Raw genomic sequence first — 25,669 nt, forward strand, 5'->3', positions numbered from 1 at the left:
CTTCAAGAACTTTCACCATCTCGGTTATACCAACTTTCTTTGCTTTATGAAAATATTTTGGTTCAGCAAAGACTGCTATTCTATAACATTTTCCATTGTTTGTATAAAGAACTATTCTATCAATGAACTTGTATTGTTTGTGTGTGTAAACTTGTTTTGCTTCAATTCGAAGAGATACTCAAATACGTCCATCTTTTTATTCTAAGTAAAATGTCATTTCCGAAAAATAGAAGCGTAAGTGTTTCAAAAGGTTTAATGGCGGTGGCAGATGTGAAGTTAAATTCACCAACTCAAACAAACAGTCAAAGTGTTGTTGTCAATGTCAAAGAAAGAGATGTTGAAGTGGGGAAACCATACGAAGACGAAGATGGTATAACAATAGTTCCTGTAAAAGAACAACCAACATATCCTGAAGTTAGCAGAGACTTAAGTTCTGTTGCAGATATTCGAAACGACTACCAACAACTTAAAGACAAACTTAAAACTCAGGAGAAGATTTGTCAGGCTTTGGGTATAATGTTAAACTTGGTGACACAACCCTGTAAAAGTGAACTCATATGTCATTGCACCTCATGAAATTTTGAAAGAACTATTGAAACTTTTGACAGAGGCAGACGATATAAACATCAAAGAAATAGAACCCGACATTGCTTGCTGTGGTGTTTCATATAATGTCATTGACAAGATATACGTTATGAAAGGAGGTGAAACGTTGAACTTAAAATATAGTTTCCCAGACGTCATAAAAATATTTGACGACCACAACATTTCATTAAAATTTACTTGCTAAGTAAATGGCAGAAGACATAGTGGTTTATACTATTACGACTAAAAACCCTGAGTCATATAATTCTATAACAACAAACTTACAAAGTCCTCAAGGACGATATTGTAAACTGACCTTAAACACGATGACGACTAAAGCCTGTTTTGCTCTTTTGACACCAGAAGACTTTGTTGTTGTGAATGGTAAAAAATACTTCTTTGAAGATACTTACTCAGATATACCACCAACAGGTTTTGTTGACTTATTTAATACTTTAAGGACGGATGTAACATGTGCTGCAACTAGAGCAGGTTTCATTATGTTTGGATGTCCGACTGAGTTTAGTATAAACGATATGAGCTATAATACAAAACTTATATCTGGTTTTTACTACCAACAGTTTCCTATAACAGGAAAAGGTGTCATACAAGGTCTATCTGTTCCATTGACTTTAAGTACACCTATTTTATATATTGTTTCAAACTTAGGTTCAAAGTGCTATTCGAATGTCGACAGAAACTACTATGACCAAAAGATACTCATGCGTATAAACAACACTTTCTCTGCTGGTTTGCCTATTGTTCATTCGAATGCAGAGTTTTCAGCTTTAGTAAACTCAAACACTTTAGCAAACATAAACTTAACCTTAGTTGACGCAAACTTTGTTCCTGTAAAACTTTTATGTCCTATGTATTTGTCAATGACGGCAGAAAGTTTCGAATTGGAAGATGCAACTGGTGAAAGTATTGTACTACAAGAACAACTTCAACAACAAATAGCTCAAGAACAACAAATGCAACAAATAGCTCAAGAACAACAAATAGCTCAAGAATAAAAAAAATATTTTTTTTATTTTTATAAAAAAATGTACAGAATAGACGTTTCAGATTTTTATGACTTCCAAGCGTTCAGAAATATGTGTCCATTTCGAGACTATAACAAAGCAGTCGAGAATTTGAAACGTTTAGTCATTTATGTCGACTCTGCCCCAGAATGTTATGTCATGAAAGAATGGGATGTAGTCTTTAACAAACCTAAAGCGACAATAGTTTCAGAACAAGAATGTAAACAGAAACTTAAGAAAATAAAAGTCGTACAAGTTGGTATGAAGATGTTAGATGCTTGGGATATCTTATTGTCAAAGTTAGAAGATTTTTCAGTTCGTGGTATAAAGTTCTATACACCTTCTCCAAACTTCTATTCTATCTTCACTGGATATAAATACGAACAAGTAGAATGGAAAGAAAATGTTATAGAAGCTTGGTTAGACCATGTCAAAGAAATTATATGCAATGGAAACGAAAGAGTCTATGAGTATATCTTATGTTGGTTTGCAAACATCTTACAACATCCAAGTGCTAAAAATGAAACTGCTCTCATCATAATTGGAAAACAAGGAACAGGTAAGAACACTTTCTTTACAGATATTTGTGCAAACTGTTAGAGGGCTATTCGAACCCTAATATGACAAACTTAGAAAACATCTGCGGTAAATTTAACTCTTCAATAGAGAATATGAAACTTATAGTATGTAACGAACTTCAAAGTATAGATACAACAAAGTTTTAAACTCAGATGCTTTGAAGAGTCTTATAACAGACAAAGTTGGAGTTGTTGAAAGAAAGTATAGAGACCAAAGAGTTTGTGAAAATGTTGCAAACTTCGTCATGGTTTCAAACAACGCCGTTCCGATGAAGTTAGAAAGTTCTGACAGAAGATATGTAGTTGTCAGAACGTCAGAAGCTCATATGCAAGATACAGAATATTTTGACGACTTAGCAGAAACTTTGACACCTAACTTTTACAACCACTTGTTCTCATATTTCATGACATTAGATATTTCAAAGTTCAATCCAAGACAAATTCCACATACCGAAGAGAGACAAACATTGTTAGAAGCAAACAAGAGTGTATATGAACTGTTCATAGATGAAACTGACTTTGAGTGTTTAGATGAAAGGTCATTGTACGATTCGTATAAACAGTATTGTCAAGAGTATGGTTATATGACAGCGTCTAAACGAACATTCTTGGCAAATGTCAAAAGTCTTTTAGATGTTCAGAATGGTGTATATACAAAGAAAAATTTTTCTGAGTAAATTTTAAAAAAAATATTTTTTTATCCGATAGAAAAGATGACGAAATTCATCTCAGTCAACAAGTACATGTCAGGACTTAAAGAAGAACTAGACCCATTCACATATTTGAATGTTTACTTCTACCATTTTGAAAAGTCTACATTTGACAAAGTTTGGAACATCGAACCAGTTAAGTTTGCTATTGTGACTAAAAATGGTGCGAAATTTGAAGACTTAGACATAGAAGGTTTGTTAACAGTCAAAGAAAGTTTTGACAGAAGGTTTTCAAACCTTAAAGAAGGCAAAGCATACAAACTTGTTATACCTTATGAACCAAAGAAAGCAGACGACTATGAATATTATGAGTCTAAGATAGTTGAAGTTCAAGGTAAATTGGGTAAAAAGATTTTAGAGTCTAAGCCAGTGTTTGCTCCTAAAGAGGAAGAGAACATTGACATTGACCCAGAAATGTTCTAAAAATAAAATTTTATTTTTACATGTCAAATTTCTTTTCTCTGGAACTGGCTCTGGTTCTTTCTTCTCTTCTTCTACTTTCTTTTCTTTCTTTTCTCTCTTCTTCTTCTCTGGTGGAGTTATGTCAAACTTCTCAGAACCATATTTTTGTAAAAGTCTTTGTCCTTTAATAGTTCTTCTATTCTGTTTTCTATTTCATCTTCAAGAACAGCGCATGTGTCTTCTTTGCATTCTAAGAAGTTTTGTTGGACTTCATCTCTCCAAGAGGCGTCATCTCTGTCAACAAGTCTGTCATTGACAAATTTTAAGACTTCTCTGCTTAAGGTTTTATGGTTCTTGTCATATTCCCAGAAACAGAACTTTAGAACAAATTCACCTTTCTTGTTTACACTATGTAAGATTTTATGGTCGACAGATGTTTTGCTGTCGAAAAGCTTGTCTCGAATATAGATAGCGAAATCGCTAGACATTTTCTAAAAGATAAAAATTTTAATTTTTCTAAAAATATGTTAGAAAAAAAGTTTGCTGACATTGACAAGAAATTTGAGAATGTTTTAAACAAGAACAAGAGGAAGTTGGAAAATGCTCAGATAAAACCCATACATGACAAGTTCTTATTTGCTCAGAATGGTATAACAGGTCTAATCGCACCACCTGGGTCGGGTAAGACTTTCACTTATCTTAAAATGGCTGCACAACAACAAGAACTAGATGAGAAGAACCCATTCTATGAGTTAGTTGTCATTTGTAGTACTTCTGGTCAATTTGACCAAACCGTCAATTCGTTCAAAGATATTATAAAAAAGTCTAAGTTAGTATGTATAAAAGACTCTGAGTTGTTAGATTGGATAAAGAAGTACCAAAGAAGAGTTTTGAAGTACAATGCTATAAATGAGTATGTCAATTCGAAGTTTAAAGACCCAAATGAGGAAATGCAGAGAATATTAGAGAAGAAACACTTCAGAAACAAACAGAAAGAGATAGAATACATTTCGAAGAAATTGCAATCTTACGATTGGAAGACTTACCCTCACAGATGTCTTCTTATCTTAGATGACTTTGCTTCTCATCCTTTGTTAAAGAACAGAGAACAAGACATGTGTCGAATTCTTAAGAAGCTCAGACACTTTAACATTTCAGTTGTCATTTGTGTACAGACAGCAAAGAGTTTAAGTAAGGATGTAAAGAGAATACTTACTGACATTGTACTTTTCCCCGGATTGTCCGAAGACGATTTCATGGAACTTATGAAAGAGTCCATGGCAGGTAAGTTTGACAGACATGAACTATGGGAGAAGTACAAAGTCATACAAGACCCTCATACTTCTTTCAGAATTCACATCTACGCAAACAAAGTTCAAATTGTAAAAAGTCAAGCGTAAAAAATAAATGGTTCATTTACTCTTCTTCTTTGAAGTTGTCAAAATACTCTGTTATCTTTTCCTTCAGTAGCGGTAAATCTTCTTTGAATGTAAGTATTGTACAACCTTTCATATCATAGTGTGTTTGAGGTAACGTATCTTGAACTATCTGTTTAACATCTTCATTTGGTGTCATTGAAATCGGTAAGTTTTCGCGATAGAACCAATTTCTGTCAGATTTGTAAATCTTAGCAAGGTCGTAAAAGCTTTTGTTGTTTCTTCTGACTAAATGCAACATAACCATATCTCTGTCTTCTTCATTTTCCATCTCTTCAGTGTAAATCATATACTTATAGTTCTTTTCCTTTCCTTTTGGTACCGAACGTGGTATTCTTTTCTGTATGTTTTTGTCTTTTGCTTCAATGACTTCATCTTTGCTTGAAGTTTCTTTTCCATCTCTTCACGTTCTTGTCTATGAATTTCGTCAAGAAGTCTGTAAATATACCAAGCATAGCGAGGTGAAGCCCACATTGCAACAGCATTTACGAGAAGTCTATGTACATACCAACCTCTCAAACCAGGAGCCAAATTTTTACGATTTTCATGTGTTTTATGCAAGGCCGAGAATTCTCGGTCTAGAGAAATTTCACTCAAAAGTTCTTGTGTGCTTTGGTTTTTGAACCAGTCGTCTGCGTGTTTAGTATCTGGAGCAAAACATGCTGTCAAAATACTTTGCATTTGGTACATGTCATCTTTGACCGAACGAATGAGACGTAACTGTTTGTTAAACTGAACCCACTCGTATTCTTCATTTATGGTTTCATGAACGATAGCAGTTGTTGTGTTCTCTGTTGTTGACATTTCTGTTCTTACATACAAAATAAAAAATAAAATAAAAATAAAATTAGCGTTATTTTCTATCTTGTATAAAAGACCAAAAATAAACGCTTTACATGTATTTTTCAGCAACTTCGTCAAATAATTTTATAGCTTTGTCGATCTCATCTACTTCAAACGTTTCTTTACCTTTCGTGGGAGCACCATACATTTTCTCAAACTTTTCAAGTAGTTCTGTTTCAGCAGCTCTCATATCGTTAACAAACACAACCTTAACTCTATTGACTGTATTGTCATATCTTTGAGTTATATTATATGTTCTTCCTATCTTATATCTCTTTGTATTGAAGTCCTTCGGTTTCTGAACGATGTAAAGTAAGCCTTCACTGCAACGTTCCGTATCGAATGAACCATATGTTATGAAATTATATCCAACAACTGGGTCTAACCATAACAAAACTATTGGTATAAGACTTTTGTCAATGAGATATGCTGTAGTTCCACAGAATCTTACCGATATCATAAGCTCAGGATTTCTTGTCAAAATTTTCTGAGTTGAAGCAATTCCAACCCAATGCCATGTTTTCTTTCCAAATGGTGATATAATGTCTGACAAAGAATATTTGTTGTATTTCTTTGAGTATCTTACGTTTAAATCACCTATTCTAACCACTTTGGTGTCATTGTCTATCTTTTTAACTGTTTCAAACTCAGTGTTTGTCATTTCCTGTTCTTACATACAAAATAAAAAAATAAAAAAAATAAAAACTAACTTTTTTTTCTATCTTGTATAGAGGATATGATTTCAGGGATTTTTTTACGAAGAGTAAAAGTTCACTTCGTCAAAAATAACACAAAAATAGTGTATTTTAAACGAAGTGTCAAAGTTCTCTTCGTCAAAAAAATACAGTTATATCATGAAATTTGGTCATTTTTTTCATGTCAGAAGACTCGAAGGTGCAACACTTCCAAAATACCGACGAACTCAGAAGAGCAGCATGGCAGTATGTTCTTGACAACTTCTTTGAGTTCTCCAGGTACACCTTGGAAAATGCTGAAGAACTCCGACACAGAGAATTTGGAGAAATTGCGCTCCAATACTACATTGACAAACAAAGGGTAAAATAAGACTAAAAACTTAACGTTTAAAAAGTGACATTTTTAATGAGCTCCGAGTCACCGAGAAAACTTGGTCAGATGTTAGCAGCTTACTTCCCTGAGGAGGATGGAAGCGTTACATACGTAAGGTTCAAAAACAACGAACCTGGAATTGCGTACCAAATTCGCGATTACATGACCGTGGAAGAGTACGAAAGGTTCCTACAAGAGAAACCAGCTCTAAACAACTCAGAAAAGAAAGAATAAAAAGTTTAACTCGTAATTGTTTATTTTTTTACTTGTATGGGCAAGCTGCAAGAATGAAGTCGACTATCTCAGTCTTTGTCTTGACGAGCTGGACGGCTCTTGCGAGTACGTCTGTTTTGCGGTCTCCAGCTGGTGTTTGACCTTCGTAATTGCGCATGTTCTTGAGAGCTCCAACTGTAAATGGCTGTAAGATGAAGAGTCTCTCAGACTGCTTGAGGTAGTCTTCACGGTCACGAACCGAATCTGTGGTACGAGTCGAATTGGTCGACTTTAGGGAAGAGACTGAAAGCCTGTCATCTTCCATAGGGGCTGTGGCATACTCTTTGCGTAAACGGTTCAGACCTTCCTCGAACTCTTGGTCTCTCTTGGATTGAGATTGGAATTGGAATTGGGGTGGAGGGTTTGACATGAACATCCAAGGGTTAGGGCAGTAAGGCATAGGCTGAGGAGGGTAGTTCGGGAAGCCTTGTGGTGGGTAGTAACATTGAGGTGGAAATTGGTAGTAATTTGGTGGAGGTACTTGCTGGAACTGAGGTTGCTGAGGTGCAGGGGCTGGTGCTTTAGGTTCCTCTGGTTTGGGAATGGACTCGGTTAGTGGGACGTCGGACATTGTCTTGAAACAATAAAAGACTTGTCTTGAAAAAGTAAAAGACTTGTCTTGAAAAAGTAAAAGACTTGTCTTGAAAAAGTAAAAGACTTGTCTTGAAAAAGTAAAAGACTTGTCTTGAAAAAGTAAAAGACTTGTCTTGAAAAAGTAAAAGACTTGTCTTGAAAAAGTAAAAGACTTGTCTTGAAAAAGTACGGGTATCGTCTTCAATCAAGACCACTGTTCTCAAATTTGAGAACTTTACACCAAAAAATTTCTTGAAAAATAACGGGTCTTGTCTTGAAAAAGTAAAAGACTTGTCTTGAAAAAGTAAAAGACTTGTCTTGAAAAAGTAAAAGACTTGTCTTGAAAAAGTAAAAGACTTGTCTTGAAAAAGTAAAAGACTTGTCTTGAAAAAGTAAAAGACTTGTCTTGAAACAATAAAAGACTTGTCTTGAAAAAGTAAAAGACTTGTCTTGAAACAATGACCGACATAGACCCAGCAGATGAGGCAATCTACCTTATAGAGATAAATGAGCTAGTTAGGAACTACCTGAGCCATCTGAAGTCAAACAAGACCATTGCAGGCTGGGTGTCTGGAAGAGGTGCGCTTAAAATTGAAATTGACACCGGAATTGTCCTGCAAATACCAGAAAACACTCCTGTAGACGACATAAAAGAGATGAAGAAAGAAACCCTCTTGAAGTTCTTTGCAAAGCGTCCGTGGATACAACTTCCAAACAGAGAGAACCCAACTGTACGAATTGCCCAAATTCTCAGAGGACTCTTACACTTCTCGGGTCAGGCGTTCTTCATAAACACAGAAGGCGACATCGTACCTTTACAGTAAACATCTATATGGCACGCTTTGAGTAAAAACATTTTTTTCATTTTTTGAATGAAGCAAGTTAAATTCGTCCCACACCAAACTCAATGGACCGATGAAGAGTTTCAAGCTATGGTTGAAGGTGTTGAGAACGACATAGACGGCGAACTTGAAGGAGCTCAAATCACAATTGCAACCAAAATTGCAGAAGTCAAGGAACAGATAGCTCCACTTAAAGCTACCAAAGCTACTCTTGACCTCATGGATAGTTACCGTTTAGATGTCAAGAGTGGAATAAGACAATTAAAATTAAAACTTCTAAACTACGAAGCTATACTCCAAAAGTTAGCAGAAATGAGAAGACTTTACCAGAGCTACTTACATGTAAGGGACTTACCTTCAAGCAATCCGACCAAAGATGAATTTGTTGACATTGTCCCAATTTTGTCCGAAAGTCAGCTCAGATGTTTCGAACTGCTCCCAACATATCCAGAATATGAACGTTTGCCTGAACTCTTCCGCAATCTCAAAAAACGTTTTTTGGTTCTCATGTTCGAAACTTTTATCGGAAGAGACAACAAACGTTCAGAAGAAGAACAAGATATTATTTTAAACTTGTTGTATGACTTAACCGTCATAACAAGCTTTTTGAAGTAAAACCGTCATTCTCAAACCACTTCATTTTTTCGATGTCCGAACAAGCACCGAAGCCAAACTCAATGGCAGATGTCCTTTCAAGGTTGCCAGACAAGCGCCCAGTTCAAATTCAAATTGCCCAATTGAACGCTCATCTGACAACCACCATTAAGACTATCCAAAGTAGTCTTATGGAAGAGATAACCAATCTCAAAGTCGAAGTCCTCACGAACCAAGCTTCCAATAAGAAAGTCCTGAACGATTTCGCGGAAACCTTGCGCCAATACAACAAAGAGAACCAAAACCTTGCCAGACTCATCTACCGTTTCTTCGAAGAGATAGACGCCATCTGGAAGGTACTCGGAAAGGACAGAACATGCAACACCGTACTTCGTGAGTACCAAATTGAAGAAGGAATTTTCGAGGAAGAAGAGAAACACGAAGAAGAAGAGGAAGAAGAAGAGAAACACGAAGAAAAGGAAGTTTGGGCAACCCTTGTTGCGATGACAGTTATGAAATTTCCCAACCCTACCCATACAAAATCCGCAACAGGAGACCGGCAAGGTTCTTACCCCAGTCCTCAACAACTTGGGACACTTGAGCCTTACCTTCGGAATTACGGTACAATTTCCATGGGAAGGCTTGTCGGTATGCAATGGGTTCCAAATCCAAACAAGAAGACGAAGGTCAGACACATTGACGGTGACAAGCTCAACAACCGTAAGGAGAACCTCGAGTGGTTCTAAGAGTAAAAAAATTTTATTTTAGGGGGAAACCCCGAGTAAATTTAAGTTTAGTTGGATAAGTAGCTTAAATTAAGGTAATTTGGAAATTAGTTCCTGACCTCTGAATTGGACTCTTTCGTCATCCCAGTTGCGTAGGAGGTCGTCCCAGAGGAGTTGGTAGAATTGCCAATCCAAGGACGATTTGTCCTCCCAGGCATTGAGGATGTACTGCTCGTAGAGTCTCATGACCTCTGCCTTGCACCAGACACCCTCTCCCTTGGAACGTAAGGCTTCTTCGAAGTGCTCGAATGCGATTGGCTGCGGGACCATCTGAAATGACACTTTTTGTCCGTTTGGTCAATGTTCGTGTCTCGTGCCATAGTCGACGAAAATACAAACAAACAGGTTATATATGAGTTTGAGACCAAGAATAACTCGACTGTAAATTCAAATTCGAATAAAAATTTTTTATTTCATGCAATGTTTTATTTCTGTGCCGTCTTCAAGTACCCCAGTACTTACGCTTGGAGAGGACATGAACTTCGGTGAAAATTTTGTCCAATTTGAATTGACCCATCTTTTCACCGACTCCCATTTCAATGAGTTTGTTATAGCCTTCTTCGTTCGTCATGAGTGCGTCAATGTTCTCATAGTAACCACTTTGGATTTGACTTCGGAGAAGAATTTGTTGTAGTTGTCAAGGACTGCCTTTGCGAACTGAGGGTAAGACCAATGTTCGACAATAGGTTTTACTGTGGTTACTAAGCCATTTTGACCTTGAGTGAATTCGTATTTCAAAACAAAAGGAGAAAACCTTTCAACAAAGTTGTCGACCTTCTCATAGTGTTTACTCTTCATCTTTGAGGTTTCTTAATGGAATATCCCCATGTCGAATTCATAAGCAATTTGAGTGTCATTGCAAGTTTGGGGTTTGAAGCTTTCCTAATATCATACAGTTGTTGTATGACTTTTCCAACTGTATAGTTCCTTCCCGGGAACTCACCATCTTCGTTTGGAATTCCAGTCGGAATATATTGGACAAACCTCATGTACGCAGCGTTAAGGTCGACATAGTATATTTTTCATCTGAGTCGAACTTGTCGCATCCAATCGGTCCAGTTCGTGGAAATTCAAGTGAGTCTCTTATCTTCTGAGAAACTTCTCCTGTTATCTCATAAACATCGTCGAAGCAACCTGTTTCATATAAAACCTTCTGACCTAACTCAGATGCTCTCCAATACAATTTGACGTCGATTGGATGTCTCAATGGAAGTTTGTTTATAGCATCTTGAAGTTCTTGCAACCTCATTGGAAGTTCTTCTGGTTCAGGTTGGTATCCGAACAATCCAACTCCTTTTGGAACTGTGTACTTCTTTTGTGCTATAACTTTGTCTGGAACAACTTTTGGTCTTGCTAACAATGAAAAGTTTGTTTCGTCTTTTGGTACAAAAGTTTCTGTCAGCTTGTCATCTGGAATTGGTTCCAACAAACCTTTCTCGAAAAGAATGTTAACAGCTCTGACAATGTTGCACTTGCCTTTTCCGAACAATGGGTTTGTAAGACTTTCGTTCAACATGAAGTGGTTGTGGACAATTACAATCTTCAACCATGGTAAGTCTTTGTCAACAACATAGTCGTCATGTGAAGAACCTTTAGCTGTAGGTATGTTGACTCGGATATTGACATTTGCCAACGGTGCAATTTTTGACAATTGACCTCTGAGCATGTACCTTGTTTTCACACATGACTCAAGATACTTCATTTTCTCATCTGTAACAAGACCAGAGTTCCTGAGACATGTAAGAATACAAGGTTCATTGACAATTGTTTCAATTGAATTGTAAATTCCATACCTTGTCAGGTTAATGTCAGACTTATTTCTGAACGGGAAGTATCCAGCATGTTGTCTGACTGCTTGAGGGTTAGGTTGGTACCATTCAAACTTCACGCTTGCAATTCCTTCAATTGCATTCAAAATATCTGAGTCGGAGTCAAACATTTGTTCTCTCTTTGTAGTCTTGAAAGCGTCAAGAAGTTGTGCGGCTGTTGTGACATTGCCATGTGCATAGTAAATATGACCATCCAAATCTGTTACGGTTAGTCTGAGATTGTATCCTTTCTTATTTCCGTCTTGAATTGCAGCAAGTACACCCATGAAGCCTTCTTTGTTCTTTCCTTCTTCAAAATTTACTGTAAAGGTTCGACCAGAAGTAATTTTACTTCTAACTTCACGATACTTCTCATATGCATATCTTGTTCTTTCCATGGGAGCATGTGCGTCTTCACCCTTCCCTTTTTTCCGTCTCAAAGGATGCAATTGTTCGTCATGTTTCCAGTAGAATCTGGCAAAGCCGTCGTGTCCTTCAACTTGAGGTTCACTAACATCGAAAGGCATGTCCATAAGACGTTCTTCTTCTAACCTCTCTAATCTGTTTGGATAATTTGCGCGTGCTGTTTCTAGGTCCATTTCATAGCGAAGACCAGACAATTTGTCATAGACTTTTATGGGTCTTCCCTTCCTATATTTAAACTTCTTTGAAACTCTCCAACCATATCTTTCTAACTCTGCTTTTATTCTAGCAGACCTTCTGTCCATTCTATATGGGGGCATTTCTATAAAAATAAAAAAATGTTTTTTCTTTACTTTACATAACCACCGGCTGCCATAAGTCTTTGACGCCAACCCATACCAGCTAATGAAGGTTGACTTGGTTTAGTTTGGAAACTAACCTTTGGTTTTGGTTTATCTTCAGTTTTTGGTTTCTCTTCTTCTATTGGTTTTTCGTCACTTTTCGGTTCATCTGACTTTACCTCACTTGCAGGTTCAGTTGTGTCGTCAACATCTTCATAAATGTCATATGCCATTTGTTTCTGTTTTCCTTTCAACTTTTTGTGTTTGTTGTAAAGTTTAGAATATTTCGACTCTAAGTCAATGAGATGTTCTATAATGAACTGTTGGTCAGTGAAGTAAACTTTTCCATCTGTTGTCTCGAAAATTCCTTCAGACTTCAATATTTTATTTGTGAGAGTCTGTTTCTTTTTTGAGATACTTGCCGTTCCATTTTTATGAAAAGTGACTTTGTAGTTAGGGTTTGTATTTCCCGACCTCACACTTTCTATTATTGAATTTTTCTCTTCATCTGTAAGTTCTTTGACAGGTTTTGACAATGGTTCTGAACTTTTTGTTTGTGGTGTCAAATCTACCGTTTCAACTTCTTCGGTCATTTCATCTCAGTAAAAAATTTTAGTTTGGTTTGTTTTCAACTGGTTGTTGAGGTTTTTTAAGTCGGTCTAAAACTTCTTGAGGTATAGGAAGAACTTGACAAACACGTGGTTGTGTAACTGCTGGAAGCCGACAAAGCCATCTTGAGCCCATTTGTCTCAAAGCTGTATTGTTCATTTCATCTCAGTAAAAAAATTTACATTCCCCACGTTTGAGGCGGTTGCGGTTGGTTGTTGTTTACCCACTGTTGTGCATGGTTATATCCTCTGTTAAAGAATCTTTCACCTTGGTCCATATAGTGTCCTGCTTGGTTATAGTAGTCATTTGCTTTGTTATAATAGTTTCCTGCTTGTCTTCCTACATTGTCCATCCATCCTTGAACTTTTCCTCTTGTTTCAGGATTTGGAATAAGATTTGCTGCATCTCGTGCTACCTCCCAACCTTTCTGTACAGTTTGTATAATAGGTTGTGCTTTCTCTTTCAGTATACCTAATGTACTCAAAATCTTCCTTCCAATTCCAAATGCACCTCTGGCTAGTGTTCCCACTGCGGGCAAAAATCTAGATGCGACTCCTGCTAATGCGCCAAATAAACCCATTTCTTATGGGTTAAAAATGACGAATTCAAACAAGGACCCGTATGTTTCTAAAGCGACAAAGAAAGCACTCATGGTAAAAATCTTTAGTTCAACACCAAATGCTTGGTTTATGGATATCTTGGAAAACATTCCGAGAGTTAGAACAGATGGACCACCATACTGGCTAATATTTGTCGGTCAAAACACAAGATACTGTGAAGCCATACCATTACAGTCCAAAAATATTTTAGATGTGAAAACTGCTTTGACAATATTCGTTGACAAATACCATCCAACAAAACTGACATCTGACTGTGAAAGTTCTTTCAAATCAGACGATATTAAAAACTATCTGCGTTCAAAAAATGTAAACCAATATTTCATTGTCGACCAAAACCATTCTGCTCTTGGTGTCATTGACAGTTGTATAAAAATCTTAAGAGACTTAAACCAACCACAAGGTGGTGAAGCAAATGAAATGTCATATGACGACAAGTATAGACATTTCTCCATGGCAAAGATGAGACAAGTTTTAAATATTTACAATAGCCGTAAACAAAAAGGTTTGGGAAACCACTCCCCCGAAGAAATGAAAAACAACCCCGACTTAGAGAAAGACTATATATTTAATAGTTTAGTCAAAAGAGACAAACAAGAAAGAATGCCAGGCTTCAAACTTAAGAAAGGTGACAAAGTAAAAATAGAAATACCTAAACGCGACCCATATGAAAATACTATTGACTATGACAACAATGGGAACTCGACAGGTACTCACGTTCGTGTTCGTAAAAATAGAAGAAAGTATACAAGAGAATATTATGAAGTTTTAGGCAAACATGGCAAAATGTACACTGCAAGCAGAAGATAAAACTACTATTGTCAGACCTCGTTTCAAACTTGTCAAAGTTCAAGGTGGTATACTTTCAAAGACAGTTCCTAACAAATATAAGACAACTCCTGACGAATATGCTAAAGAAGTTGAAAATGACGACTAAGCATTTCTATACCATGCGTAAACTGTCATGTAAGGTGGCATGTAGTCTTTACTTGTCCCGTTGTTTGCGTATACCCTGAAACGCGATGTATATGGTTTCCTCCTCCCTCAGTGTTACTCCAGTAACAATCTATAGCAAACTTAACGTTGTTTTTAACATCATATCCTTTACCTTTTGTCATTGATGACCAATCCCAATATCTATGACTATGCCAACCTGCGTTAGTTGTACTTAAATCTATGTAGTGACTGTGCGCAGGTAAATTTGCACCTGAAATCGTTTTACTTCCACCTGTTTCCTTTGAAGAGTTTGCACAATACAAAAACCTGTCGACTATTTGAGTCCAAGTTCCAAAACCAAATACTACTTCTGGTCTGGTAGAGTTCATTGACGTGTAAATAGAACCTATAGGATATAGTGTTTGAAGTATTTCTGTCTTTAACGTTTGAAGCTCTGTTTTGTCAGCTTTTTTATCATATAAATCTTGAGCAGTGAATTTAACTTTTTTTTCATCCTCCATGACATAGACATTTCTACATCTAATGTCTTTATCCGATGTTAAACCTTCTGGAAAGTTAGGAGGTTTAAAATATAATCCACCCCCACCAGTTTCTTCAATCGTTCCTAAAATACTTTCTATACCAACAGTTGAGAAGAAGGTATGTGTATGTCCAACGTCACTTTTCTTGTTTAAGGTTTCTTGTAAGTTTGTAATATTTGCAATGGTATGTGTATGGTTCTTGTCAGCTTTGCCATCTAACTTTTCTTGTAAGTTTGTAATATTTGCAATGGTATGTGTATGGTTCTTATCCGCTTTAAGGTCTAAACATCCTGAAACCCACCCTGTATTGGCTTTACCTTCTAAAATCTTCGATGTCCGTTCATGGTACCATTCAACCCTTTTTATAATTTCATTGTCTTTTTCATCCACATATTCCTTATTTGCCTTCTTCACTAACCCACTAGCCAGATATGCTAACTCATCGTCAACATACTCTTTGTCAGCTTTCTTTTCAACATCCTCTTTCGTTGCATATGTTGCATCTGCTCTGTCATGTTCTTCTTGAACTTTTTCAATGACATACTCTTTGTCAGCTTTGTTGTCAACATCTGCTTTCAAAAGAAGTTCTTTTATAGGTTTCTCGTTTAAAGTTCCTTTTGTTGGATTTATACAAACAGTATGGTTCTTACTGTCTTGAAATAGAAACTCGTCTGTCATTGGGTTTATCGTCAGTTTTAAGTTTCCTTCTTTCAATGACTCAGATATCTTAGAATAGTTTGAAAAGTTTGTTGTGTTCTTATTTAGAGCTTGCAAAATGAGTTGTCGGTTGTGTTGTATTTCTCTCATAGACCCTGTTTCATTTGACATTTTTATTCTAGATAAAATATGCTTTCAATAGAAAAAGAAAATTCAAGAGTTGCTACAACTAAACCATTAGATGAACTTTTTACTAATGTCGGTCAAAAGTTTGAGACAGAGACCGTAAAGCATGAAGGCTATCGTTTTGACTACCCATTGAGATGGTTAAGAGACCCATCCGTCACAAAAGCTGTTGGCTTTCGTAGAATGAAGTTCATTTCAGAAGCCATACATGGTTTCCCATTTACGGTCGGTTTTGAAATTCGATACTATAACAAAGAAAAACGTACGTATGAGAAATTTGAACAGGGAAAACTTTTACAAGTTAGTTTGCTTGTAAACTTAGAAACAACTCTTCAAGCTTTTCAAGAAAAAAAAAACGATATCTATCTCGAATATGCAAAACAGTACAACATTGACGAAGGAGAGTACCATCTCGATATTATATATGACAGGAAAAATGCAACTGTTAAAATCAATAGAATAGAAGACCTTGGAGAAGACGTTTATATTTCTACAAAATATAACAACTTGGCATGGTATAGATTTTTGAGGATGTTAAATCAGCCTGCAGAATATCCAGTACACCCGAACTTTTATGAAGTCGAAAACCTAATGGAACATATGAAAATGTTTTCGACTCAGATGCTATTATAGTTCATGCTTCATTTTCTGGCGCCCAAAACTCTTTTTATGCTTGGCAAATGACTTTACGAAAAACCTACAAAGCTATACGAACCACCAAGTGGAAGTATTTCAGACTTTCAAAGTATGGTTTACTACAGATGGAAGAAAGAGAATAATTCCATTATACCACGCGTTTTACTTAGAACTTAGTTTCATATACAACTACTATCGAACGGTAAAAATATAATTTTTAATACGGTTGAGGTGTTGGATTTGGTTGCCAACTAGACTGTGGTGCAGGTTCAGGCTGTTGTATAACAGGAGCTTGTTCTTCTGGTTCAGGTCTTTAGGTATAATACCAACGAACTGACCTACTCTTTTGCCAATATTTTGACTCCGTTCCAAATTCCTTTTCCTACGGTTTTGACGCCATTCCATATACCTCTTCCAACATTTCGAAAGAAGTTTCCTATTCTTCCAAAGAACCCATTTTACTATATGTAAAAATCTAATGTCCACCTAGTCTCTTACGTTTCCTGTTGAGTTCCATAGCATTTTTTAACTGGAGCTCATACATTCTATTTCTCCTCTGGTAGAAAACATACTCGGTCAACTCCTGTGTTCGCGTCATCTGCATAGAGTTGTTTATATCCCACTTCAGGGTTTGTATAAAACTCTTTCCATCTCATATTTGCATACCATGGTGGCAAACCTAACGCAGCGTCATTTGACATGGCAGTTTGCATTTGTACATCTGTTGGCACTTGACCATAGTTTGCCATTGCAGTTTGTATTCTAACTTCATTTGGAATATTCTCTGGGTTTGGTTGTCCAGGTTGCTGTGCATTCGCTAAGTTCTGTGCGTCCATTTAATATTAGATAAAAATATCTCTTACGAGTACATATACTGAACATTTGCAGACATTGGTTCATCTTCATATTCTCTGTACTTTTCTGCCACGTCAAATAAGTAAATGACACAATGGAAAAAACCTAAAACAAGTAGTCCTATTTCAAACCACATTTACTTACCAAAAAATTTCTTTGTTGTGACACTTTCTCCAGTTTATAGGACCTCTCTCATATATCTATCTTATCGTATCTAAACTCATAGTCATGTATGTCCTCTAACCATCTCATAACGTTTCCAAACCACTTTTATCGGATGTAAAGTAAAAGCATGGATGGTTATGTAAAACGTCTAAAGTTTCTAAAGAGTCTCTCAAAGTCCAGTCTACTTGGTATTGAAAATCCCATGTGTTATAGAACGGCGGGTCTACTATAAAGAAAACATTTTCCTTGTCTTTGTATTTTTCATACAACTCTGTCCAACGACATCTCACAAACTCTATACCCTCAGTATATTTTTCTATGTTCTCTTTGAAAACCTTTGTATAGTTAAAGATAAAACTTTTGACATAAGTGTTTCAATGTCATGAACTCTTATAGCACCACTATATAATAGTCTAGAAGATATACTATCCCAGTCAATATACTCTGCTTTTTTCAAAACCTCTCTGACAGTATTTTTCTTATCTAATGGTATACGTTCCATCTTACCTATAGGTATCTTTTCTTTTAACTCTTTCAATATTTTGTTTGTGTCTGGTATATGTTTGAGACGGTTCATATAGTTGTCGAAGTCATTGCATATAATCTTTGAGTCAGGAAATACAGTATGGCACAAATGAGATATATAGAAACTTCCACCGAACAAATCTACAAATGTTAGACCATTCGGTAGTTTCTTAAGTTCTCTCAATAGAATATCTTTACATCTACTCTTATTTCCAAAGAAGGGTAACGGTGGTTTTGTAAAATTCATTTTATATATATATAATAAAAATGTTTTTACCTGAAAAGTGACAGAAAAGTGACAAAACATGAAAACATATATATTTTGTGAAAAGCTCCTGGAAGACCCGTATATAAGAACTTCATTTATACTAAACATCTTCAGGGGCTAGAGGGGCGCAGCCCTGGAAGCCCCACTAACTTTTTTTTTTTTAATGTATAAATAAATAAATAATAAAAAAACTTCATTGATACCATAAACTAAAGAAAAAAATAATGATTCAGATAGGGCTGTACAAGATTTAAAAAAACATTGCCGGGTTACCGTAGAGGCCTAAAAAAATCGCGCCTCGGCGGCAAGCCGCCTCGGCATTAAGAATGCGCATCTAAATTTTTATATGTCCTTCTTTCTTTTATTTTTCCCTTCCCTTTCTTTTCTTTTTCTTTTTTCCCCTCCTCTTGCTCTCATTTACCTTTTTTTCCTTTTCTCATCATTTTTCAAAATTTAAAATTTTTATCAAAAATCTTGCCTATAAAAGCAGACTATGGAACCTTTTAATGCCTCTTAATCAATATTATACATGCATGTATTGTTTAATATTAACTTTTCTGTACATTAAATATGATATCTCCAAAGTATGAATGCCTTGTAACGAAACGAAAACTTAATTTTATGTTGAATATTTGTCACAAACATTAGATTATTAAAATATATGTTGGATATCCCTTAGTATGAGACTTCATGACTCTTGTTGTCTAACGTGAGCTTTGGATTGCAAGCTCTGTGGTTAACGAACATAAATTAATTGTAAAGTTTTCAAAAATTTTCATTGTTTCTATCAGCATCTATTTTTCCTTTAAAATAATATATTTGTATGAATACAATATTTAGTAATTTTTTTATTTCCCATAATTTCATTCAAAATTTCAGAAAAAATTAATTTCTATTCAATATTATTTCAGCTTCAAAACACTTCATTCTTATAGATGTTGATTCACTAAAGTGTGATTCTATTTATATGAGGTAGGGGCATGAGGCTCGGCAAGTCTTATTGCTTTTTACCTCAATTTAGGTATTAAATGATTATAATGATTCATAGTGGCCGCTGCTGACTGGCCATCAGCAGTCCCCTGGCCAAGATTAATATAGGGTGTCCAAAGGTGTGTTTAGCACAAACCTGAATACTGCGAATAGAAATAAACAAGTTACATATATATAAAGTTTATTTAAATATAATCACCATTGGATTCAATCACGCGTTCGCAGCGATCGATCCAGGCTTGAAAGACACGCTTTAAATCATCATGAGAAAATTGCTCAAATTGCTCTCTTACAAAATTTTCAAGATCATCTGGACTCGCGAATTCGCGTCCTTCAGCTCTCTTTTTAGCGTGCCGAATAAATAAAAGTCAGAGGGTGCAATATCAGGTGAATAAATTGGGTTTGGAACAACTTTGACATTTTTTTCACCAAGTAATTCATTACCTTATGACTTTTGTGAACTCTTGAATTATCAAAATGAATTGCAAACTTTTGTTTTTGTTGTTTGGATTTCTCAAACTCATCAGAATTGATAATTTGAGTAAGAACATTGTCAATTAGATACTGAGCATTCATCGTATTAGGTTTTTGAAGAATATCAATTGCGATGATGCCATTCACGCCCCAAAAAACCGACAACATCATCATTGGTGTGTCAATTTTTTTCTTCGGGAATGTTTGCGGATTTTCATCCTTCGGGATCCACATGATTTTGGCTTCTGTTGCATATTGAAACAAAGACTCGTCCCCTGTTACTAAAAAGCGAAACTTCTTGGATTGATACGCACCCAATATAGAGAGGAGCTCTTTCGAAGATTGGACTCTAGATTTTTTTTGAACTGAATTAAGGTTGTGCGGAACCCAACGTGTATACGCTAGTTTGTAGTTCAAATAATTGTGCAGATAATAACTGACTGTTGTACGTGGTATCTTTGTCATCTCCTCTATCCTTCTGAGTGATGCTCTTGGGTCTTCATCTAGCGCTTGAAGAATTGCTTTGATTTTTCTTTGATCCGGCGATTTTTTGTCAATTTTTATGATGGGCGCTTTTTTGTTCATGAAGTGATACATCCTAATATGATACGTTACAGTGGAATAGCTAGGAGCATCCATACCGAAGCATTTTACCAATGTCTCGTAGATTTTTTACAGTCTTTGCATTTTTTTGCAAGAGCGCGGATGTTTTCTTTATGATTCATTAAAAAATGAAAAAAATCCCGCCAAAATTTCCCGCGAAACCGCCTCTTGTCTCAAAATTCATTTTATATCCCGGCATGGCGCCAAAATACAACTTACTCATCATATACATATATTCATATTTTTTATTATATATTTATAATCAGCATATATCTCCTTTAATAGTCTCATATAGAGCGCTGTGCTAAACGCACCTTTGGACACCCTATATAATTATTTAATACTTATCCAGTTTTACATCAATAACAACAAAGCTAATCAATCATCATTCAGAAATGCGGGAAATTACTACTAATATTAAAGATTGATAGACATTAGGCTGGCCACCTTCTGTCTAATATCTTTACGAATAAAAATAATACTTTTTAAAACAAATTATTTAATAAATTTTATTAAAAAACAAAATCAAATATCAAATTGATCATCATTCAACTTGATGAAGAAGTGGCATGCTACATATTCTTCTTTGCATGATTCGTTCATTGAATTTCTTGTCTTTCGCAATTCAGATATTACACGTTCTACATCTGCTTCACTGCACGAAAGTGACATCATCCTTTTTCCAATTGGTCTTATTGCTTTTAGTTGCTTTATGCCATTCATGTACCAAAACTTGCCATCATTTTGAGCAAGATGATGACCATTTATAAGATGGGAATCATCTTGCTCTATGAAGAAATCGTAAGCATCACTCAATTCCTTGCTCTATCGTCTTTATTGATCGTTGGATCAACTGTTGATTCGGCAATTGCTCTTTGTCTGAGGATTGTTATCATGAATGTGTATAGATCTTTTATCTCTTCATCTACAACATCCCAGACCAAGGAATTCCTCGAACCATCGGCATTTGTTTCGGCTGCATGATCGTCGTTAAGCATTTGTTCCTCTTCTGCTTGCTGGATCTCTTCATCATGCTCGGCTACCTCATCAACACGTTCTGTTCGTTCTTCTTCAAGGATTTCGCCGAGTTTCTCAAATGTGATCTCGCGATTGATGATCCTCAGGGAAGGAATCGTTGGGACTTGCACATCTTTCAACTGCATTATAGGTGGATAGCTTGTCTTTCCTCCAAAACCCTTCTTGTCTCTGATGATCTTTCTTGCTAACGGTGTAAAGCCGAAAGCAAACCGAAGCAAATCAATTCTACCATATTCTTTCATATCATTTTTGAATATTGTAGTGATTGATCGGAGAATCTCTTCACCATCTGGCGTTAATCTTCCTGCCATTTCATCCAACATCCCTTGGCACTGTTGTATCATCAGGAATGCATAAGCACCCATGGACTTGTTGGATTCCAGCCATAATTGAAGTTGCTTTCTTATATACGAAAAAAAGAGATCTGACGTTGTGTCAGATCTCAGTAAAAGTGACATTTACATGTCAAAAAAATATAATGAGTTTAAGTAATTAAAATTGAGGGTGAGAGTAGTATTGTATGAAATAATATCTCTCACCCTCCAATTCATTCTATGGCGCCGAAAAAATTTTGGTGAAATGCGACCACATTTCACCAAAATTTCTCTGCGCCATATAGAGAACTAGAGCCTGTGAGGTACTGATACTATCCATGTACCTCACAGGCTCTAGTTCCAAGCCAAAATGGCTAAAAATTGCCCGCAATTGTTCACATTGCGGGCAATTTTTAGCCATTTTGGCTGGGAATTGGAGGGTGAGAGTAGTATTGTATGAAATAATATCTCTCACCCTCCAATTCATCCAAAGGCTAATATTTTCTACATTTCCATAACATTCATTTCAACGGAAACTCATTCAAAATTCTATATATTTAATTTTTCAATCTTTTTCAATTTCATATTCAAAATTAATTTGAATTACATTCAAAACATTTATACCTTATTAATAACATAATATCATTTGTTATCAATATACCAATTCGGCTGTTCTAATTTTGGATTCCCATTCATAAATTGATCAATCTATATTGAAACCTATTCAAATTATTTTCTTATTGATAACATTTTATTTTTATTTGTCTTCAACTATTCATTTATTTTATCATTATTTTTCGATTTTTTTTTAGTTTCAAATTTTTTATTATCTTTATTGTTTTTTATTTTTCTAATTTTTAAAAATTTCTGCTTAGAATCTTAATCTCATTTTATTTTTCAATAAAAATTCATGTTTACCAATATTCAATCACTTTTCTCGTTCCCCAAATTTTTATTAAAAAAAAAAAAGGTAGTGGGGCTTCCAGGCGCGTTGCGCCCTCTAGCCCTGAAGATGTTTAGTATAAATGAAGTTTTTTTTTTCTTGGGATGGGCTTCCAGGCGCGTTGCGCCCTCTAGCCCATAAAAAATTTTTGAGAGTCGTCGTTGTTGACTTTTTTGTAGAGCACTCAAAATAGTATAACTTTGTCCGGACAAGTAAGGGTCTAACGTCGCTACAGGAAAAGTTACGGGCGTTCCAAGGAAGTATACTTTGAGAGACTCTTTAGAAACTTTAGACGTTTTACATAACCATCCATGCTTTTACTTTACATCCGATAAAAGTGGTTTGGAAACCGTTATGAGATGGTTAGAGGACATACATGACTATGAGTTTAGATATGACAAGATAGAATATGAGAGAGGTCCTATAAACCGGAGAAAGTGTCACAATAACGAAATTTTATTAGTAAGTAAATGTGGTTTGAAATCGGATTGTTAGTTTTAGGTTTTTTCCATTGTGTCATTTATTTCTTTGACGTGGCAGAAAAGTACAGAGAATATGAAGATGAACCAATGCCTGCAAATGTTCAGTATATGTACTCGTAAGAGATATTTTTATCTAATATTAAATGGACGCACAGAACTTAGCGAATGCACAGCAACCTGGACAACCAAACCCAGAGAATATTCCAAATGAAGTTAGAATACAAACTGCAATGGCAAACTATGGTCAAGTGCCAACAGATGTACAAATGCAAACTGCCATGTCAAATGACGCTGCGTTAGGTTTGCCACCATGGTATGCAAATATGAGATGGAAAGAGTTTTATACAAACCCTGAAGTGGGATATAAACAACTTTATGCAGATGACGCGAACACAGGAGTTGACCCAGAATATGTTTTCTACCAGAGGAGAAACAGAATGTATGAGCTCCAGTTAAAGAATGCTATGGAACTCAACAGGAAACGTAAGAGACTAGGCGGACATTAGATTTTTACATATAGTAAAATGGGTTTCTTTGGAAGAATAGGAAACTTCTTTCGAAATGTTGGAAGAGGTATATGGAATGGCGTCAAAACCGTAGGAAAAGGAATTTGGAACGGAGTCAAAAATATTGGTAAAAGAATAGGTCAGTTTGTTGGTATTATACCTAAAGACCCTGAACCAGAAGAACAAGCTCCTGTTATACAACAGCCTGAACCTGCACCACAGTCTAGTTGGCAACCAAATCCAACACCTCAACCGTATTAAAAAATTATATTTTTACCGTTCGATAGTAGTTGTATATGAAACTAAGTTCTAAGTAAAACGCGTGGTATAATGGAATTATTCTTTTTCTTCCATCTGTAGTAAACCATACTTGAAAGTCTGAAATACTTCCACTTGGTGGTTCGTATAACTTTGTAGGTTTTTCGTAAAAGTCATTTGCCAAGCATAAGAAAGAGTTTTGGGCGCCAGAAAATGAAGCATGAACAATAATAGCATCTTGGTCGAAAACATTTTCATATGTTCCATTAGGGTTTTCGACTTCATAAAAGTCTGGGTGTACTGGATATGCTGCAGGCTGATTTAACATCCTCATAAATCTATACCATGCCAAGTTGTTATATTTTGTAGAAATATAAACGTTTTCTCCAAAGTCTTCTATTCTATTGATTTTAACAGTTGCATTTTTCCTGTCATAAATAATATCGAGATGGTACTCTCCTTCGTCAATGTTATACTGGTTTGCATATTCGATATAGATATTGTTTATTTTTTCTTGAAAAGCTTGAAGAGTTGTTTCTAAGTTTACAAGCAAACTAACTTGTAAAAGTTTTCCCTGTTCAAATTTCTCATACATACGTTTTTCTTTGTTATAGTATCGAACTTCAAAACCGACCGTAAATGGGAAACCATGTATGGCTTCTGAAATGAACTTCATTCTACGAAAGCCAATAGCTTTTGTGACAGATGGGTCTCTTAACCATCTTAATGGGTAGTCAAAACGATAGCCTTCATGCTTTACGGTCTCTGTCTCAAACTTTTGACCGACATTAGTAAAAAGTTCATCTAATGGTTTAGTTGTAGCAACTCTTGAATTTTCTTTTTCTATTGGAAGCATATTTTATCTAGAATAAAAATGTCAAATGAAACAGCGTCTATGAGAGAAATACAACACAACCGACAACTCATTATGCAAGCTCTAAATAAGAACACAACAAACTTTTCAAACTATTCTAAGATATCTGAGTCATTGAAAGAAGGAAACTTAAAACTGACATTAAACCCAATGACAGATGAGTTTCTGTTTCAAGACAATAAGAACCATACTGTCTGTATAAATCCAACAAAAGGAACTTTAAACGAGAAACCTATAAATGAACTTCTTTTGAAAACAGATGTTGACAACAAAGCTGACAAAGAATATGTAGACGATGCAATAGCAAAGAAGAAGAAAGAGCTAACAATGCTTATGCAACAAAAGAACATACTCATCCTGAACTAGCAGACAAAACATATGTTGACAATAAAATGTCAAGTGAAGTGACGAGAGCTGAAAACGAATATTCTAAAAAGACTCATACACATTCTATATCTGAAATAACAGACTTACAAGAAACCTTAAACAGTAAAAGTGCCGTTGGACATACACCATTTGTTTTTGTTTTCTTTAACTTTGTGTTTGTTGTAAAGTTTAGAATATTTCGACTCTAAGTCAATGAGATGTTCTATAATGAACTGTTGGTCAGTGAAGTAAACTTTTCCATCTGTTGTCTCGAAAATCCTTCAGACTTCAATTATTATTTGTGGAGAGTCTGTTTTCTTTTGAGATACTTGCCGTTCCATTTTTTGAAAAGTGACTTTTTTAGTTAGGGTTTGTATTTCCCGACCTCACTTTCTATTATTGAATTTCTCTTCATCTGTAAGTTCTTTGACAGGTTTTGACAATGGTTCTGAACTTTTTGTTTGTGGTGTCAATCTACCGTTTCAACTTCTTCGGTCATTCACTCTCAGTAAAAAATTTTAGTTTGGTTTGTTTTCAAC

At 35.6% G+C, this 25,669-nt stretch overlaps 18 protein-coding genes and 5 pseudogenes across 23 annotated transcripts, besides 5 other annotated features; 10 read left to right on the top strand and 13 right to left on the bottom strand.

Moving 5' to 3' along the window:
- Positions 1 to 15,599: part of a mobile genetic element that runs on past the window's edge.
- Positions 795 to 1,601, top strand: TVAGG3_0410300 (uncharacterized protein; the record flags this gene model as incomplete). The annotated part of the gene is made up of 1 exon (XM_051233055.1): positions 795 to 1,601. One exon carries the CDS (start codon positions 795 to 797, stop codon positions 1,599 to 1,601), a length of 807 nt encoding a protein of 268 aa, XP_051102785.1.
- TVAGG3_0410310 lies at positions 1,632 to 2,865 on the top strand (annotated as a pseudogene). Its single transcript has one exon. A coding segment is annotated over exon 1 (1,234 nt).
- On the top strand, positions 2,902 to 3,321 carry TVAGG3_0410320 (protein of unknown function, DUF4108 family; the record flags this gene model as incomplete). The annotated part of the gene is made up of 1 exon (XM_051233056.1): positions 2,902 to 3,321. One exon carries the CDS (start codon positions 2,902 to 2,904, stop codon positions 3,319 to 3,321), a length of 420 nt encoding a protein of 139 aa, XP_051102786.1.
- On the top strand, positions 4,251 to 4,700 carry TVAGG3_0410330 (protein of unknown function, DUF4106 family; the record flags this gene model as incomplete). Its single annotated transcript, XM_051233057.1, has 1 exon — positions 4,251 to 4,700. The coding sequence occupies one exon, from the start codon at positions 4,251 to 4,253 to the stop codon at positions 4,698 to 4,700; it is 450 nt and encodes a 149-aa protein (XP_051102787.1).
- TVAGG3_0410340 (uncharacterized protein) lies at positions 4,717 to 5,025 on the bottom strand (the record flags this gene model as incomplete). The annotated part of the gene is made up of 1 exon (XM_051233058.1): positions 4,717 to 5,025. One exon carries the CDS (start codon positions 5,023 to 5,025, stop codon positions 4,717 to 4,719), a length of 309 nt encoding a protein of 102 aa, XP_051102788.1.
- TVAGG3_0410350 (organellar and viral DNA polymerase type B) lies at positions 5,629 to 6,039 on the bottom strand (the record flags this gene model as incomplete). Its single annotated transcript, XM_051233059.1, has 1 exon — positions 5,629 to 6,039. One exon carries the CDS (start codon positions 6,037 to 6,039, stop codon positions 5,629 to 5,631), a length of 411 nt encoding a protein of 136 aa, XP_051102789.1.
- Positions 6,681 to 6,881, top strand: TVAGG3_0410360 (uncharacterized protein; the record flags this gene model as incomplete). The annotated part of the gene is made up of 1 exon (XM_051233060.1): positions 6,681 to 6,881. The coding sequence occupies one exon, from the start codon at positions 6,681 to 6,683 to the stop codon at positions 6,879 to 6,881; it is 201 nt and encodes a 66-aa protein (XP_051102790.1).
- On the bottom strand, positions 6,910 to 7,491 carry TVAGG3_0410370 (uncharacterized protein; the record flags this gene model as incomplete). Its single annotated transcript, XM_051233061.1, has 1 exon — positions 6,910 to 7,491. One exon carries the CDS (start codon positions 7,489 to 7,491, stop codon positions 6,910 to 6,912), a length of 582 nt encoding a protein of 193 aa, XP_051102791.1.
- Positions 7,952 to 8,317, top strand: TVAGG3_0410380 (uncharacterized protein; the record flags this gene model as incomplete). Its single annotated transcript, XM_051233062.1, has 1 exon — positions 7,952 to 8,317. The coding sequence occupies one exon, from the start codon at positions 7,952 to 7,954 to the stop codon at positions 8,315 to 8,317; it is 366 nt and encodes a 121-aa protein (XP_051102792.1).
- On the top strand, positions 8,366 to 8,950 carry TVAGG3_0410390 (uncharacterized protein; the record flags this gene model as incomplete). The annotated part of the gene is made up of 1 exon (XM_051233063.1): positions 8,366 to 8,950. The coding sequence occupies one exon, from the start codon at positions 8,366 to 8,368 to the stop codon at positions 8,948 to 8,950; it is 585 nt and encodes a 194-aa protein (XP_051102793.1).
- On the bottom strand, positions 9,723 to 9,984 carry TVAGG3_0410400 (annotated as a pseudogene). The gene has a single exon. A coding segment is annotated over exon 1 (262 nt).
- TVAGG3_0410410 lies at positions 10,123 to 10,703 on the bottom strand (annotated as a pseudogene). Its single transcript has one exon. A coding segment is annotated over exon 1 (581 nt).
- On the bottom strand, positions 10,784 to 11,809 carry TVAGG3_0410420 (uncharacterized protein; the record flags this gene model as incomplete). The annotated part of the gene is made up of 1 exon (XM_051233064.1): positions 10,784 to 11,809. A coding segment is annotated over one exon (1,026 nt), but the record flags the coding sequence as incomplete, so codon positions are not given.
- On the bottom strand, positions 12,295 to 12,879 carry TVAGG3_0410430 (phage tail repeat-like family; the record flags this gene model as incomplete). Its single annotated transcript, XM_051233065.1, has 1 exon — positions 12,295 to 12,879. One exon carries the CDS (start codon positions 12,877 to 12,879, stop codon positions 12,295 to 12,297), a length of 585 nt encoding a protein of 194 aa, XP_051102795.1.
- On the bottom strand, positions 12,899 to 13,054 carry TVAGG3_0410440 (uncharacterized protein; the record flags this gene model as incomplete). The annotated part of the gene is made up of 1 exon (XM_051233066.1): positions 12,899 to 13,054. The coding sequence occupies one exon, from the start codon at positions 13,052 to 13,054 to the stop codon at positions 12,899 to 12,901; it is 156 nt and encodes a 51-aa protein (XP_051102796.1).
- TVAGG3_0410450 (uncharacterized protein) lies at positions 13,074 to 13,475 on the bottom strand (the record flags this gene model as incomplete). Its single annotated transcript, XM_051233067.1, has 1 exon — positions 13,074 to 13,475. One exon carries the CDS (start codon positions 13,473 to 13,475, stop codon positions 13,074 to 13,076), a length of 402 nt encoding a protein of 133 aa, XP_051102797.1.
- TVAGG3_0410460 (uncharacterized protein) lies at positions 13,585 to 14,140 on the top strand (the record flags this gene model as incomplete). Its single annotated transcript, XM_051233068.1, has 1 exon — positions 13,585 to 14,140. A coding segment is annotated over one exon (556 nt), but the record flags the coding sequence as incomplete, so codon positions are not given.
- Positions 14,446 to 14,837, bottom strand: TVAGG3_0410470 (annotated as a pseudogene). Its single transcript has one exon. A coding segment is annotated over exon 1 (392 nt).
- Positions 15,600 to 15,836: 237 nt separating the features above from the next.
- Positions 15,837 to 16,391, top strand: TVAGG3_0410480 (uncharacterized protein; the record flags this gene model as incomplete). The annotated part of the gene is made up of 1 exon (XM_051233069.1): positions 15,837 to 16,391. A coding segment is annotated over one exon (555 nt), but the record flags the coding sequence as incomplete, so codon positions are not given.
- A 2,125-nt stretch (positions 16,392 to 18,516) lies between these two features.
- Positions 18,517 to 18,708: a mobile genetic element.
- Positions 18,709 to 19,377: 669 nt separating this feature from the next.
- Positions 19,378 to 20,677: a mobile genetic element.
- TVAGG3_0410510 lies at positions 19,458 to 20,581 on the bottom strand (annotated as a pseudogene). Its single transcript has one exon. A coding segment is annotated over exon 1 (1,124 nt).
- Positions 20,678 to 21,161: 484 nt separating the features above from the next.
- On the bottom strand, positions 21,162 to 21,752 carry TVAGG3_0410530 (uncharacterized protein; the record flags this gene model as incomplete). Its single annotated transcript, XM_051233070.1, has 1 exon — positions 21,162 to 21,752. One exon carries the CDS (start codon positions 21,750 to 21,752, stop codon positions 21,162 to 21,164), a length of 591 nt encoding a protein of 196 aa, XP_051102800.1.
- Positions 21,753 to 21,953: 201 nt separating this feature from the next.
- Positions 21,954 to 22,062: a mobile genetic element.
- A 593-nt stretch (positions 22,063 to 22,655) lies between these two features.
- Positions 22,656 to 25,669: part of a mobile genetic element that runs on past the window's edge.
- On the top strand, positions 23,651 to 23,893 carry TVAGG3_0410560 (serine threonine-protein phosphatase family; the record flags this gene model as incomplete). The annotated part of the gene is made up of 1 exon (XM_051233071.1): positions 23,651 to 23,893. One exon carries the CDS (start codon positions 23,651 to 23,653, stop codon positions 23,891 to 23,893), a length of 243 nt encoding a protein of 80 aa, XP_051102801.1.
- On the bottom strand, positions 23,898 to 24,485 carry TVAGG3_0410570 (uncharacterized protein; the record flags this gene model as incomplete). The annotated part of the gene is made up of 1 exon (XM_051233072.1): positions 23,898 to 24,485. One exon carries the CDS (start codon positions 24,483 to 24,485, stop codon positions 23,898 to 23,900), a length of 588 nt encoding a protein of 195 aa, XP_051102802.1.

Source organism: Trichomonas vaginalis, chromosome V, assembly GCF_026262505.1.
Source record: "Trichomonas vaginalis G3 chromosome V, whole genome shotgun sequence".
In the NCBI taxonomy this organism is placed as follows: Eukaryota; Parabasalia; order Trichomonadida; family Trichomonadidae; genus Trichomonas; species Trichomonas vaginalis.